The 15,167-nt window shown below is 40.0% G+C and overlaps 1 protein-coding gene across 1 annotated transcript in view; it reads right to left on the reverse strand.

Moving 5' to 3' along the window:
- Positions 1 to 15,167, reverse strand: part of RCL1 (RNA terminal phosphate cyclase like 1) — a 64,896-nt gene that overhangs the window by 37,714 nt on the left and 12,015 nt on the right. Inside the window, exons 2-3 of the mRNA XM_061132117.1 lie at positions 6,574 to 6,645; positions 4,112 to 4,287 (exon numbers count right to left, since the gene is read on the reverse strand). Coding sequence (XP_060988100.1) covers positions 4,112 to 4,287; positions 6,574 to 6,645 — 248 coding nt within the window. The remainder of the gene's footprint in view (positions 1 to 4,111; positions 4,288 to 6,573; positions 6,646 to 15,167) is intronic.

The following is a 15,167-nucleotide window of genomic DNA, read 5'->3' on the forward strand; positions in this document are numbered from 1 at the left end:
GAGGAAGTCAAATTGATTCTGAGGGCCAGTCAGGAGCCCAAATATAACTCCAGGTGTGGTCCTGTCTCCTGGGTCACTCTCCATCTGACACGAAGGGCAGGCCCCTCACCGTGGTGGGACAAGGGCTGGAAAGGCAGCTGTGGGCTGGAGCCCCACTCGGCCTCTTATAGCCTCTGAGGCCTGGACACTCTCTCCTCAGGGCTTTAGCTGCCTGCTGTAGAAAGAGGGGCCTGACTGGAAACTTCCATAACCTCCTCAGGCTCCACACACTGGATCCAGCAAAGTGGGGGTGGTCTGTGGGTTCTGCTTCCAGGAAACCCATCTGTTACTCTGCAGTCAGAGAGGAAAGGCAAAAGTCTGACCCAAGTGGAACCTCAGGGGAAAGGCATCACCCTTACAGTCCAATCAATCAACAGGCAGAAATATGATCAGACCCATAGCTTCCCAGGTGGCCCTGGTGGTAAAGAACTTGTCTGCCAATGCAAGAGACCTAAGAGACTCAGGTTCAATCTATGGGTCAGGAAGATCCCCTGGAGAAGGCAATGGCAATCGAGTATTCCCCAGTATTCCTTCCTAGAGAATCCCAAGGACAGAGGAGCCTGGCAGGCTACAATCCATAGGGTGGCAGGAGTCAAACATGGCTGAAGCAACTCAGCACACACCACAACAAACAGAAAAAGGGAAGAAACCTGGTCCCTTCAGTTCCCTTGTCTGAAACAGTGATAAGAACATCTACTTAACCCTCATGAATCAGATAAATATGGATACTGACAGAGGTTCACCTAAACCAGTGGCTGGGACACAGCAGACTTCACTCTACTTCTTTTCCCTGCCAGGACAGCCCTGAAAGAGGACGGACTCTTCACTCACCATCGACAGCCCTGAAAGAGGACGGACTCTTCACTCACCATCTGGCCAACTGCTGGCACCAGTAAATATCAACTGGGGGCACTAGTATCAAATCACTGAGACTCAAAGGAGACCTCCTAGAATTTTCCTTCTCAAAATTTCCCCCCATTTCCTATCTTTTGGTCTCCAAAATGTCCCTACCCCTTTACAAGGCTCATCCCATCACTGCTGCTTCTATCCTCTGGATATCTGTCGGTGGCCTTATTAAGCCCCTCTACCCTTTTCATTTTAACTTTTTCCTTCTCCATTACAGACTGCAAACAAGTGCAGGTATCTCTCACTTAAAAATTCCCAACCTCAGCTCTTAAGGAGACATCCTATCTAGCCTTCTGGAAGAATCTCCCAACCTTCTATGGTTCTATTTCCTACTCATTCTGAACCTGTGCATGATCTTGCACCCTAATGATACTGTTCTCTTAAAGGTCAACAGAACTTCTCACTGCTGCATCTCCCTGCCCAATCCCAACTCAACTCCTGCAAGGACTGACTCTTGGATCATCCCTAGTTTTTCAGAACTCAACTCCTCCTCGGCTTCTCCAAATTCTTCTATTTCCACAGTCACTGTCTCCAGCTCCTCTTCCCCAACTCACTCCTTACACACTTATTCCTCTTCTTCATCTATACTCAGTCCCTAGAACCATGAGGCCAAAACTCTACTGGCCCACTGAGGCCAGAAAGGGACATTAAATGAATGATGAGGTCAGTTAAGACCTGTGTCCAAATAGAGCTCTCACGCCTTTTCCTAAGAGGGCAGGTGCTACTCAGCTCCAATGGATTGCTGTTGTGGAGGAACAGCCACGCTGACCTACTGCAATGAAAAACTCTGGGGTTTCAAACAAGAACAACCAATTCAGATACACACACCAACACCAACACCATCCACACACTGTGCAGCCCAAGGGAAAAACACCTGTCAGACTTACTGAGCCAAAAAGCCACCAGTGATCAACCTCGGTACTAGTCAACCTCATTCTCCTACAGAGTGAAGTATCAGTAGGTAAGATCCTGATGATCTGAGGCTCCAAACATTAATTCCCAACTGGACATCCCCCACGGATATCCCACTAATATCCCAGAGAACAGGACCAAAATCAGACACATCAACTATCACCCCATCACAATTTTCCTCTTTCCTGTCTCAAACTCTTTCTGATCACTATCCTTTCAAGTCAACTGTGACAGAAATCATGGAGTTACCTGTGACCCCTTCCTCCTATCCCATCTCCAATTAGTTATTGAGTTATGAAGCCCCTCCCTCCACACTGTCCTTCGTATCTGTCCCTACCCTTCTACTTCCCTCTGCATCAAGTTCATACTGGTTGATACCTTGGCAATTCACCCTTCTCTCAGCTCTACAGTTATCTTCCTAAAACCATGACTGACTCTGGGGCTTCCCTTCCTCTTGAAAGCCCTCCCCAGCCCTCAGCACTTGGCTTGTGCGTCTGCCAGAGCCCAGAGGTATCCAACGTTGTGGTCTCCCTGGCTGTGTTCACAGCTGTTCACCCCATGAAACCACATTCTCTACGGGCAGAACTCATCGTATTCATCCCTGTGTGCAGACAGTAGGTGTGGACATAAATTGATGGGGAAACCACATATTAAAGAGAAAGTTCAAAACGAAGAAGCCACAGGCTGAAGAAGTTACTCTTTATCCAGGATTAGGTGTATTTATTTTATCCTGGGCTGGAGCCAGGTACTAACCAAGGTCATTTTAGTCCTGTAGCATGTGAAAACAACAAGAAAGCCTTTTAATATGCTGCTAGAAAAAATAAAATACTATTTCTAGGGAATCTGTCAATTAATCTTTGGCATTGTTAATATGTTAAATATGTAAATTTTCAGTACTGTCAGTGATAACAGCTTTTAAGATCACTGGCAATTATAGAAAGAGAGGACAAAACTGGGATACATCTCCTGTCTGCTTCAGGGACTTTTCCCAAGAGTCAAGGCACCTACCCCTCGCCCTCCCAATCTGAAATAGTAGAGGTCTCCTCTCTTACTTTTAACTGAAGAACCCATCTCCTAGAATCTTCCGGAAAAAGGCGAGAAATAAGCAACCACTTGAAATTACTTTGAAATTCTACACAGTTTAAGCAGCATTCATATACAGTTAAGAATATCAGATCTTGCACTCTACTTTGGATCCTGGGAAGAGTTTATGTACCCAAATCCTAAGAATTCAGGAATAAACCTTTTATTGCCCAAGAACAGATCGATCATGTTTATAACCTCACCCTGGTGGATACCAGCAGTCTCTGCTTTGGGGCTTACTGCACCACCTAACTGGGCTTCCCTGGTTAGGGAAGCCACACACGTCTGCCTCCGAAGCCACCCCTTCAGAGGTCTTGTTCTAATGTCTGCAGAGGTGAAGACAAGCATCCTCAGCTAGAACTTCACATCATGGTCCTCAGCTTGAAGATACCTTCTCTGGACAGCAGAGCATCCAAAGGTAGGGATCGTTGCCTCACTATGAAAGGTTTAAGGCAAGCCTGCTCCAATCCATCAATCTCCCTCTCCCCAGCCTGTCTTTCTTTCTCTCTCTCTCTCTCACACACACACACAATAAAACTCATCCCAGACTGGCATTAAGACAGCTGTGGTTGCCACGGTGAATATTCTAGTTGTACATTAAACTATCCTCCCCACACACGCAGCATGCTTAATAAGAAGCTTGCTGATGCTCACAAACTGGCAAAGCTCATATATACCTTCCCTGCCCTTATGCCCTTTCTCTAGATCTGCAAACTCTTCTCGGAAGAAGAAAGTCCTAAAGTGTACAGTTGAAGCCTAAGTCAAGATTATGCTTCAGCATGTCAAGAAGATATTATTCTCTGCCTAAAATTTTGATCTGCTGCCTTTCAGCCTCAACCATCACATGACCTTATGAAAACTCCACTCTCACACACTTCAGTCAACAGAGCCATATTTCATGTCAAACAGGATGAGACTGCAAGCATCTGTTTGGAAGGTTCTTAGACATAACAATGAAAGGCACCTTGAAGAAGATTAACAATCATCACTGAATCTGAGGATTATGAGTCTTGGCTCATCTGCCTTCTGGAGTGATTAATCTCTAAACTTCAAGAAAAATAACAAAACAAACACACTCAACAATGAACTGTGTTTTATCAGGAACTAGTTTTTCAGAAGTTAGGTGTGACAGGAGACAAAAATCACACTGTGGTGTGGCCTCACTACTCACCGAAGGGTCAACCTGGTCATTGGTCACTCCTCGCAGAACTATTCTCAGCGGGTGCTTCATAAATGGAGCCAGGCAGAGCAGACTCTCCAGATAATACCCAATGCTGCGAAGAACGCTGCAGTCATGCTCCATGGACCCACCATACAAGAGGCCAGGCTGATAATATAAGGTCGTTCCTTACAACAGAGGAAAGAAAGTCAGCAGAAGGAAAAAAAAAAAAGTGTCACAAAAGCAACGAAACAGTCAGTCCCAAGGGGAAAGTCTGGCAAGGGCATCCAAGAGTTCAAAATGCCATTCCTGAGAGCCCACATACTTCACTCTAAAAGCTGACGCATTACTGTCAAGTCCTTGTAACAATAATAAACTGTGAGTGTAATTTAATAAACAGTAATAAATTAAACCCCTCCCTAAGCCATCTGAATTGCCAGAATCACAGCAGGGCACAGAGGAGATATATCCTAACAGGCACCCTAGTCGCCCATCAGCATGCTCTCAGATTGTGCCAAAGTTGGGGTTTACAAATGATGTTCTGAAATCATTGTGCCAGCAATCAGCTTCTTCTAGGCCCAGGAAATCAGATTTCCCAATATCACAGTCACCAAACTAGGTACCTGGAGAAGGCAAGTACTTTATGGTACTCACTTCCATTAATAGTAACTATTTTAATTTAATAGTAACAAATGGAAATGTCTAAAATTATTGAACTGCTTTAGTGGAAACACTTTATCTTTCTTTATTCTTTCAAATATGCATATCATCCAAAAAATTTCTTACTAGGTTTACATATTAGAGGAAAAACCAAATAAAATATGCTAGATGATTCAGGGGGTATGAAGAAATGAACACAATATATTTTTGATACTAATAATTCTCCTGGCACAATCTACCAATAAAGAAATCTAACATTAGAGGAAGGAGCTATGTTCAGTTACCAAAAGGAAAGCAGTTCTTAGGAATTTCACACAAGAAATACAGTTTTCACCATATTAAAAAATCAAAATCACAATAATCACAATCAGAATCATAGTCTAATCAAAGTTGGAAAACTGTACTTTAGTTATTCTAAATACTATTTATGACACAAAACAATCTTTTAGGTCCAAAAGCCCCCAACTCCCAAAGACTATAACCACGTCTGCACCAAAATCTGTCTATGCCAGCAAATTAACCAAATAAGAAACTAACCAGATCATCAAAATGAAGGCTGGGGTAGGGGGGTGGGGCACGTTGTAGCAGTGTGGCGGTGAGGGGGGCGGGGCGGGTAGACACATGAGGTGGAAGGAAGCAGGATCATATAAATACCTTATTTCTCAACTAAGCTGTAGCTATGACCCCAAAACAACAGAATTTCTTGTCCTCTGAATCACCAACAAAAATCACTGAAAACATCCCCAGCAATTCTCAAAGTAAAGGCGTCAAGGAAGACTAAAGCAATCACAGCTTGCAAAGGGCATCTGATGTTTTACTCCTGAAATCCGTTCTCTGTGAGGTTATGGCTGAATGCAGCTACAGATCAAGTCCCACGGCCACTTATAAAGCCAAGCTCGTCTTCTCCCTTAACAGAGCCAACGCACAGAAAAGTTCAGTTTCCTCTGCTGAACACATGTGCAAAGGCACATAGCTCATGGAGACAATCAAAGCATGTTTGCCATGTTCATCTACACAATGTAGATAAAAGTTTCTAATAGCGAAAAAAAAAAAAAAAGGAGGAAAAAAAAAAACTAGACAAAAAGCTAGAAACTACCTAAATGTTTATCAGCAGGGAATGGTCAAATAAGTTATCATGTATCCATACAACAGAATACAATGTAAGGTTGAAAAACTGAGATGGACCTGCATGTGCCTGGCAAGCAAATTCCCTGAGACATCTGTGCTAATGAAAAAACAGCTGGCTGCAGAACACTATGAACAGCCTGATCCTGTTGATGGTTTGAGATACAAAAGTGCCCATGGAAGCAAATACACATAAAGGAGACCAGGACAAAGTCCCCATGGCTGCCCCTGGGAGAGGGAATGGAACGGGAAACAGGGGAAGAGATTTTCACATTTTTTTGCACATACTTATATAAACTTATTTTAAAAGATAAAATAAAAAAAAAAATTAAAATTCATCACATACAGCTACCTCAGAGAGTTTGTTCTAAGATTTTATTGTGACAACATAAGCTAAGTGGACATTGAAAAGCTGTATATAAAGTTAGGTATAAAACACTTCTATTGTTTAAAAGAGAGGAGGTGTTTGTCTGTTTATCCAAAATTTTCACTCTTCTCACTTCCTTAAGTCACAAATATGTCCCTTAAATTGGCAACTTCACATACTGTCTTCAGACAATCATATCACAGACAGGGAACTGGACCTTTCCATTCCAATACAATATTTATACCATCAAAAAGAGTGAGTAACAGGAATATTTAAGTAGTACATGTAAGTGCTTTCAGGAATGGGACGAACAGGAGCTTACCTGTTTGGTTTATTTCAATTCGAGAACCATTAGTTACTTTGTCCAACAGTCTTATGAAGCTGGCTTCAAAATCTGTGGGGAGAAAAGAAAACTGGTTGGCCTCCAATTAGGTCATCATTTCCAGACAGCACATCCCATCCAAGTACTGCAGTGCCGGGTAGGTTACTTCCTGCATCACACTGGGTTCTTCACAGCACCTGGGAGAGCACATTGGCTAAGGAATCTGAAGCAGTTGAGAAGCACTGTAGCATTTGTATGTCTTGCTGTTCCTGTTGTTCAGTCGCTAGGTAGTGTCCAACTCTTTTGCAACCCCATGAACTTGGCCCACTAGGCTCCTCTGTCCATGGGATATCCCGGGCAAGGGTACTAGAGTAAGTTGACATTTCCTTCTCCAGGGGATCTTCCCAAACCAGAAATCGAGCCCGTGTCCCTTGCATCTCCTGCACTGGCAGGCAGATTCTTTACCACTGAGCCACCTGGGAAGTCCATATGCAGGTTTAGTAGAACTATTAAAAACAACTCAGATTTTGTATTCCACCAAAAAATAGGAACTCTACCAGCGATCTAATGGGATATTAATTTCAGCAGCATAACACCCATTTGTTCTGATCTCAGGAGTGTGCGCCAAATGAGAGAAAGAACAGAAAGCAGGAAAGAGTTTTAAAATCAAACTCTTACTTGCTGCAGAATACCCTTCAATCTCAGAGACAGTAAAAGGTCACTGCCTCTCTCATTCAACAAAGTGCCCCTTCTCCTTTCCTCTATCATCTTGTTGATCTAGAACTTTCTAATCAGTTCAGTTTTTAATTTTATTACAAGGTACCTGAATATACAGTATTATTATCACCTTTTTAATGCATGAAAAAGGTTAGAAGAAAAAAACACCAAATGTTAATAAACAGGCTTCTCTTCACAGTAACATTTTATATGAATTTTTCTTGTTTAAATTTGCTTCAGTTACTTTTATGAATAAATTGTTATCAAAGCTGTTGAGGTTTGACAAAAAACAAAATTCTGTAAAGCAATTAACCTGCAATAAAAAAATTAATTAAAAAAACAAAATACAAAAGCTGGTTATTCTCTAAAACGTGAGGGGGTAGATTGTAAACGTGAAATATGAAAAGACAGAGAGAAGAATCAGGAGTATATATTCTCTGTTCTCCTGAATTGATATTATATACATACACACACACACGGAGCTTTATCTTCAACATCCCTCCCATGAATGGAAACAGGAAGACCAAGTTTTCTGTACTGAAAGCATGGTGACCACCTGATGTTTTCAGGCAGTTCCTGCTGCTGCTGCTAAGTCACGTCAGTCGTATCCGACTCTCTGCGGCCCCACAGACAACAGCCCACCAGGCTCCTCTGTCCCTGGGATTCTCCAGGCAAGAATACTGGAGTGGGTTGCCATTTCCTTCTCCATCAGGCAGTTCCTACTCCTCTAATAAACTAGCAGAGTTTGAGAGCACAGACCTTAACAGTAACCTAAACTGATCCCAAAGGGTGAGCAGATCAACGAAGCAATTCCCATCCACCTGTTGTTACTTAACGCTGTCCCATAACTCATGTCACAGCAGATTCTGCAATCTGTACAAAGAGCACTGGGCTAGAAGTCAGAGAAGCTCTCTTAAGTCCTGAAATAAGGCGTAATGGCTAATAACAGCAGCTGTGTATTAATGCTTGCCTTATATAATCCTCAAAACCACTAAGCAGGAAGTGCTTCCGGTTTTATAGAAGGCTGAGGCCCAACTGGCAGAGTCAAGACTTGAACCCAAGTCTGCCCTTCTCTAGAGTCCATGCTCTAAATCAAACCAGGGCTGGGTTTGCCTCACTCAGTTTAATCTCTCAAAGCTAACCTCCTCCTCTAGAAAATCATACTACCTTTCAACTGCAGGCAGTGATTTACTGATGGTCCTACAGATGACTTAATGAGTCCCCAGTCAACATTTATCTTTAATGAAATTAGAACAGAATAAACACTATCAGTTACATAGTAAGGGTGTTGTTCATGAAATTTTAGTCTCAGTTCAATATATACTTGTATATGTATTAGGTTACAGTAGAAGTAGCACCACAAAAGTTCAAAGGTTAAATCAGCTACAAAACTGAACTACATATTATTTCTATGGTCTTTTTATATAGAATATTCTATGTTTTTAATGTAGGCAGTATGTATAATGCCATGCCACTGTCTACTATGTTTATAGAAAATGCAAGGTATTCTGCACAAAAAAAGAAAACTTGACCTGCTCAAGCTTTCAGGCTGCCTAAATGGGTGAGACAAATAAGCATTTATGAATAAAGTCCAAGATTATAAACTCCATAGCTTTTATGAATTAGTAAAGAAAAGAAAACAAAAAATTACTTTGAAAGTAGGTGTTTTTGTTTTTTGCAATCCACAGGGGCTCTTGAGCATGAACACAGTTAAAAATGCCCAGCAGTGGAACACAAGTAGGAAGAAAATGAGCACTCATGAAGACCTCCAGACAAAACCATCCCCAGGTCACAGTAAACAGGTGCTTTAGAAGCAGTACCTCAAAGAACCAATGCAGAGCTAGTTCCTGAATCCTAGTAACAGTGAAGATACAGCTCCATCACCTGGTACAAAAAAGATCTCAAGTTCGCCTAATAATAGTCAGACTGAAGCCTCAAACTTTTTAAAACAAGATGTGTAGGATTCCCTGCCACCTCACTTCTTCAAGACTGCTCCTAGGAGTACAGAATTTCAGATATCTAGCATTAGGGAGGAAGTTCTCCCCAAAAGCACAACTTTACTAGATGGTTTAAGAATACATAATTAGGTTACACAGCTATAAAGAAAATCAACATGAATGCCACAATGGTCAGGAGACTGGCTACCACTAGGGGCATGGAAGGGAGAGGTAAATAAAACAGGTCAATGAAGGTGTGCACAATGTTCTATTTCTTGACCTGGATAGGATCACACGGACGCTCATTTTTTAATCCAATAAGAACTACTTTTATGTTTTATGAATTTTTCATGTTATACTTCATACTTTGAACAAAATTGTCCTTTAATTTCAGGATTTTTGACTTTTAATTAAAAGGAAATTGACCTTTAATTTCAGGATTCCTTAAATACTACCTCCCATACATAATGATCTCTCTTCCCTAGACCCCCAAAGAAGGGAGCTCATCATTTCTTTAAAGGGACTGGTAACTTCTAGAAGACTTAGTGGCACTCAATATTGGCACTAAGCCTGACCCATTCCTCACCAAAGAAAGGCAAAAGGTCATGTCTTAAAGGAGGGGACTGAGAAAAGGAATATGATTCAAAGATCTACCCTTTAAAAACAAGGAGCAAATCTCAAGAAATAGATTCAACTTAAAAGTATTGTAATGATTCAAATAAATTATGACACATCTATAAACAAGAACACTTTGCAGCTATCAAATCAGTGGGATTTTTCATACACTGATATGAATCATCTCCATAGTATACTGACTGGGAAAAAAGTAAGATGCAAATGGCCTTTATTTGAGAAAGGAAACAGTGTCCTTATGGAAAAAAAAGAGCCCTGAAAAGAAACACAACAAACCAACAACACTGGTTGCTTCACACGGAAGGAAGATTGGGAAAGAAACAAAGACACTTTGTAAACCGCTTTGTTTTGAATTTCATGTCATATGTACACATTTTTAAAAACTACATAAAAATTAAATTGAAAAAATATAAGTAAAGGTACTGTAACACAATTTAAAGAACAATAAACACTGCTCTCATTAAATAGACTACAAAAGATCTTTTTTTTTCCATTTATTTTTATTAGTTGAAGGCTAATTACTTCACAATATTGTAGTGGTTTTTGCCATACATTGACATCCCAGTCCCCCCTCCACCTCCCTCTCCACCCGATCCCTCTGGGTCTTCCCAGTGCACCAGCCCCGAGCACTTGTCTGATGCATTCAACCTGGGCTGGTGATCTGTTTCACCCTTGATAATATACATGTTTCGATGCTGTTTTCTCAAAACATCCCACCCACGCCTTCTCCCACAGAGTCCAAAAGTCTGTTCTGTACATCTGTGTCTCTTTTTCTGTTTTGCATATAGGGTTATCGTCACCATCTTTCTAAATTCCATATATATGCGTTCCATATATATATGCGTTAGTATGCTGTATTGGTCTTTATCTTTCTGGCTTACTTCACTCTGTATAATGGGCTCCAGTTTCATCCATCTCATTAGAACTGATTCAAATGAATTATTTTTAACAGCTGAGTAATATTCCACAGTGTATATGTACCACAGCTTCCTTATCCATTCATCTGCTGATGGACATCTAGTTTGCTTCCTGAAAGGTCTTTATAATACAATGCAGCCATCATTTTTTAAATAACTGCTTAATTACAAAAGAAAATATACACACTATTTTAAAGAAAAAATTTTGTAAGTAATATATACAATGTGATTACAATTCCATCAGAGACAGAACTAAAAGAAAAGACAGCAAACAATTAACACATGAAATTAGGATTTACTATTTTCAACATTAAATCCAAAAAAGGTAGAAATTACAAATGCATAACCAAGTCTCAGAATAAATTAAAGTATGTTCACTCACCTGGAAATAATATATACATAAAACATTTACATATTTTATATAATTATGCAAAATGTGACAAATAATGTTACTTGAACTTAAATACATCACATCTTTCCTAAACTATAAATCACATCAGTTCAGTTCAGTGGTTCAGTCATGTCTGACTCTTTGCAATCCTGTGGACTGCAGCATGCCAGGCTTCGCTGTCCATTATCAACTCCCAGAGCTTGCCCAAACTCATGTCCATCAAGTTGGTGATGACATCCAACCATCTCATCCTCTGTCATCCCCTTCTCCTCCTGCCTTCAATCTTTCCCAGCAGCAGGATCTTTTCAAATGAATAAGGTCTTCGCATCAGGTGGCCAAAGTATTGGAGTTTCAGCTTCAGCATCAGTGCTTCCAATGAATATTCAGGGCTGATTTCCTTCAGGATGGACTGGTTGGATCTCCTTGTAGTTCAAGGAACTCTCAAGAGTCTTCTCCAACACCACAGTTCAAAAGCATCAATTATTCGGTGCTCAGCTTTCTTTATAGTCCAACTCTCACACCCATACATGACTACTAGGAAAACCATAGCTTTGATTAGAAGGACATTTGTCGGCAAAGTAATGTCTCAACTTTTTAATAAGCTGTCTAGGTTGGTCATAACTTTTCTTACAAGGAGCAAGCATCTTGTAATTTCATGGCCACAGTCACCATCCGCAGTGATTTTGGAGCCCAAAATAATAAGTCTGTCACTGTTTCCACTGTTTCCCCATCTAGTTGCCAAGAAGTGATGGGGTCAGATGCCATGATCTTCATTTTTGAATGTTGAGTTTTAAGACAACTTTTTCACTCTCCTCTTTCACTTTCATCAAGAGGCTCTTTAGTTCTTTTTTGCTACCTGCCAAAAGGGTGGTGTCATCTACGTATCTGAGGTTATTGACATTTTTCCCAGCAGTCTTGATTCCAGCTTGTGCCTCATCCAGCCCAGCATTTCACATGATGTACTCTGCATAGAAGTTAAATAAGCAGGGTGACAATACATAGCCTGGCCATACTCCTTTCCCGATTTCAAACCAGTCTGTTGTTCCATGTCCGGTTTTAACTGTTGCTTCTTGACCTGTATACAGATTTCTCAGGAGGCAGATCAGGTGGTCTGGTATTCCCAACTCTTTCAGAATTTTCCACAGTTAGTTGTGATCCACACAGTCAAAGGCTTTGGCATAGTCAATAAAGCAGAAATAGATGTTTTTCTGGAACTCTCTTGCTTTTTCGATGATCTAGCAGATGTTAGCAATTTGATTTCTGGCTCCTCTGTCTTTTCTAAAACCAGCTTGAACATCTGGAAGTTCAGGTTCACACACTGTTGAAGCCTGGCTTGGAGAATTTTGAGGATTACTTTGCTAGCATGTGAGAACCCAATTTATAAATCTTTCTGTGGCCTTTTCAGGAAATCTTTGCCTTCACCAAGGTCATGAAGATGTTCTCCTTGAACTTCTATTTTCATGTGGAAACTATTACATTTAATAAATTTATTCTTTATGGTTTTTGAAACAGTTTACTGAAAGATGGGTGTTCAATTTTGTCAGGTGTCTTTTCAGTAGCAGTTAACCTGGTTATGTGATTTTTTTTCTCATTTTTGTGTTTATTCTTACATTTAATTATGTTATACTTTCCCATGTGTTTTATCCATAGCCAATGCTTGGGATGTACCCTTCCTAATAATAGTGGATAGTTTAAAAATTTGTTATGATCTATTTTTTAAAGATTTACTTAGGGTTTTTCATTTGGCCTCATTAAATGAGGTTATTTTGTAATTTAATTTTTGTGTGTGTGGTGCGCTTAAGTACCCCACAATTGAAGTCATCTCTGTACATTCTTTTTTGTTCTTTGGAATGTGTAAAATAATAAGAATTATTTTCCTTTGAATATTGGGGGTAAAATTTCTAGCACTTCAGTGCTCTTTTCTATTTATTACTTGGTGAATTTTTGCATTCCTTTTGTTTTGGTTTTATCTTTGGGTGTCTTTAAAAATTTCATTTTATCTATTTTGATTTGTTATCTTTTTATATAACTGTGATAATTCCAAATGTATCAGTAAATAATAGAGAACAGTCTACCACAAATGTTCTTGATCTTTTATTAATTCATACTTTCTTTCCTTTTACAAATTAATGAGGCTATTGATTTGTTTTGTATTGTTTTTAATGAATTAACTTGATTTTTTTTTGCTATTTTCCATTTTGTTTATTTCTTCTTTAGAAATTATTTTCATTTAGTTTTCGGCTTGTAATTTTGTTCCATTTCTAAATATCTCAGTTCATTGTTCTGTTGCTTTTCTTCTTAATTACCAGAGTGTTTAGAGTTGTAAATTCTTCCTTGGTAGACTCCCATATATTCTGATAAAATTGATATGTCTCTTTAATGTTCTTCTTCCAACAACACAAGAGACAACTCTATACATTGACATCACCAGATGGTCAATACTGAAATCAGATTGGTTATATTCTTTGCAGCCAAAGGTGGAGAATCTTTATACACACAGCAAAAACAAGTCAAGGAACTGACTGTGGCTCAGATCATAAACTCTTTATTGCAAAATTCAGACTTAAATTGAAGAAAATAGGGAAAATCACTAGACTATTCAGGTATGACATAAATCAGATCCCTTACAATTATACAGTGGAAGTGACAAATAGATTCAAAGGATTAGATCTGATAGAGTGCTTGAAGAACTATGGACAGAGGTTCATGACATTGTGCAGGAGGCAGTGATCAAAACCATCCCCAATAAGAAGAAATGCAAAAAGGCAAAATGGTTGTCTGAGGAGGCCTTCCAAATAGCCGAGAAAAGAAGGGAAGCAAAAGGCAAAAGGAAGAAAAGAAAGATATATCTATCTGAATGCAGAATTCTAAAGAATAGCAAGGAGAGATAAGAAAACCTTCCTAAGTGATCAGTGCAAAGAAATAGAGGAAAACAATAGAATGGAAAAGACTAGAGATCGCTTAAAGAAAATTAGAGATACCAAGGGAAATTTTCATGCAAAGATGGACACAGTAAAGGACAGAAATGGTATGGCCCTAACAGAAGCAGAAGATATTAAGAAGAGGTGGTAAGAATACACAGAAGAACTATACAAAAAAGATCTTCATCACCAAGATAATCACGATGGTGTGATCACTCACCTAGAGCCAGACACCCTGGAATGCAAAGTCAAGTGGGCCTTAGGAAGCATCACTACGAACAAAGCTAGTGGAGGTGATGGAATACCAGTTGAGCTATTTCAAATCCTGAAAGAGGATGCTGTGAAAGTGCTGTATTCAATATGCCAGCAAAGTTGGAAAACTCAGCCGTGGCCAAAGGACTGGAAAAGGAGAGTTTTCATTCCAATCCCAAAGAAAGGCAATGCCAAAGAATGCTGAAACTACCGCACAACTGCACTCATCTCACATGCTAGCAAAGTAAAGCTCAAAATCCTCCAAGCCGGGCTTCAACAGTACGTGAACCATGAACTTCCACATGTTCAAGCTGGATTTATAAAAGGCAGAGGAACCAGAGATCAAATTGCCAACATCCGATGGATCACTGAAAAGGCAAGAGAGTTCCAGAAAAACATCTATTTTTGCTTTATTGACTACACCAAAGCCTTTGACTGTGTGGATCACAACAAATTGTGGAGAATCCTGAAGGAGATGGGAATACCAGACCACCTGACCTGCCTCCTGAGAAATCTGAATGCAGGTCATGAAGCAACAGTTAGAAATGGACATGGAACAACAGACTGGTTCAAAATCAGGAAAGGAGTACGGCCAGGCTGTATATTGTCACCTTGTTTATTTAACTTCTATGCAGAGTACATGATGTGAAATGCCGGGCTGGATGAAGCACAAGCTGGAATCAAGACTGCTGAGAGAAATATCAATAACCTCAGATACACGGATGGCACCACCCTTTTGGAAGGAAGCAACAAAGAACTAAAGAGCCTCTTGATGAAAGTGAAAGAGGAGAGTGAAAAAGTTGTCTTAAAACTCAACATTCAAAAA

The sequence above is a fragment of the Dama dama genome, chromosome 29 (genome assembly GCF_033118175.1).
Source record: "Dama dama isolate Ldn47 chromosome 29, ASM3311817v1, whole genome shotgun sequence".
In the NCBI taxonomy this organism is placed as follows: Eukaryota; Metazoa; Chordata; class Mammalia; order Artiodactyla; family Cervidae; genus Dama; species Dama dama.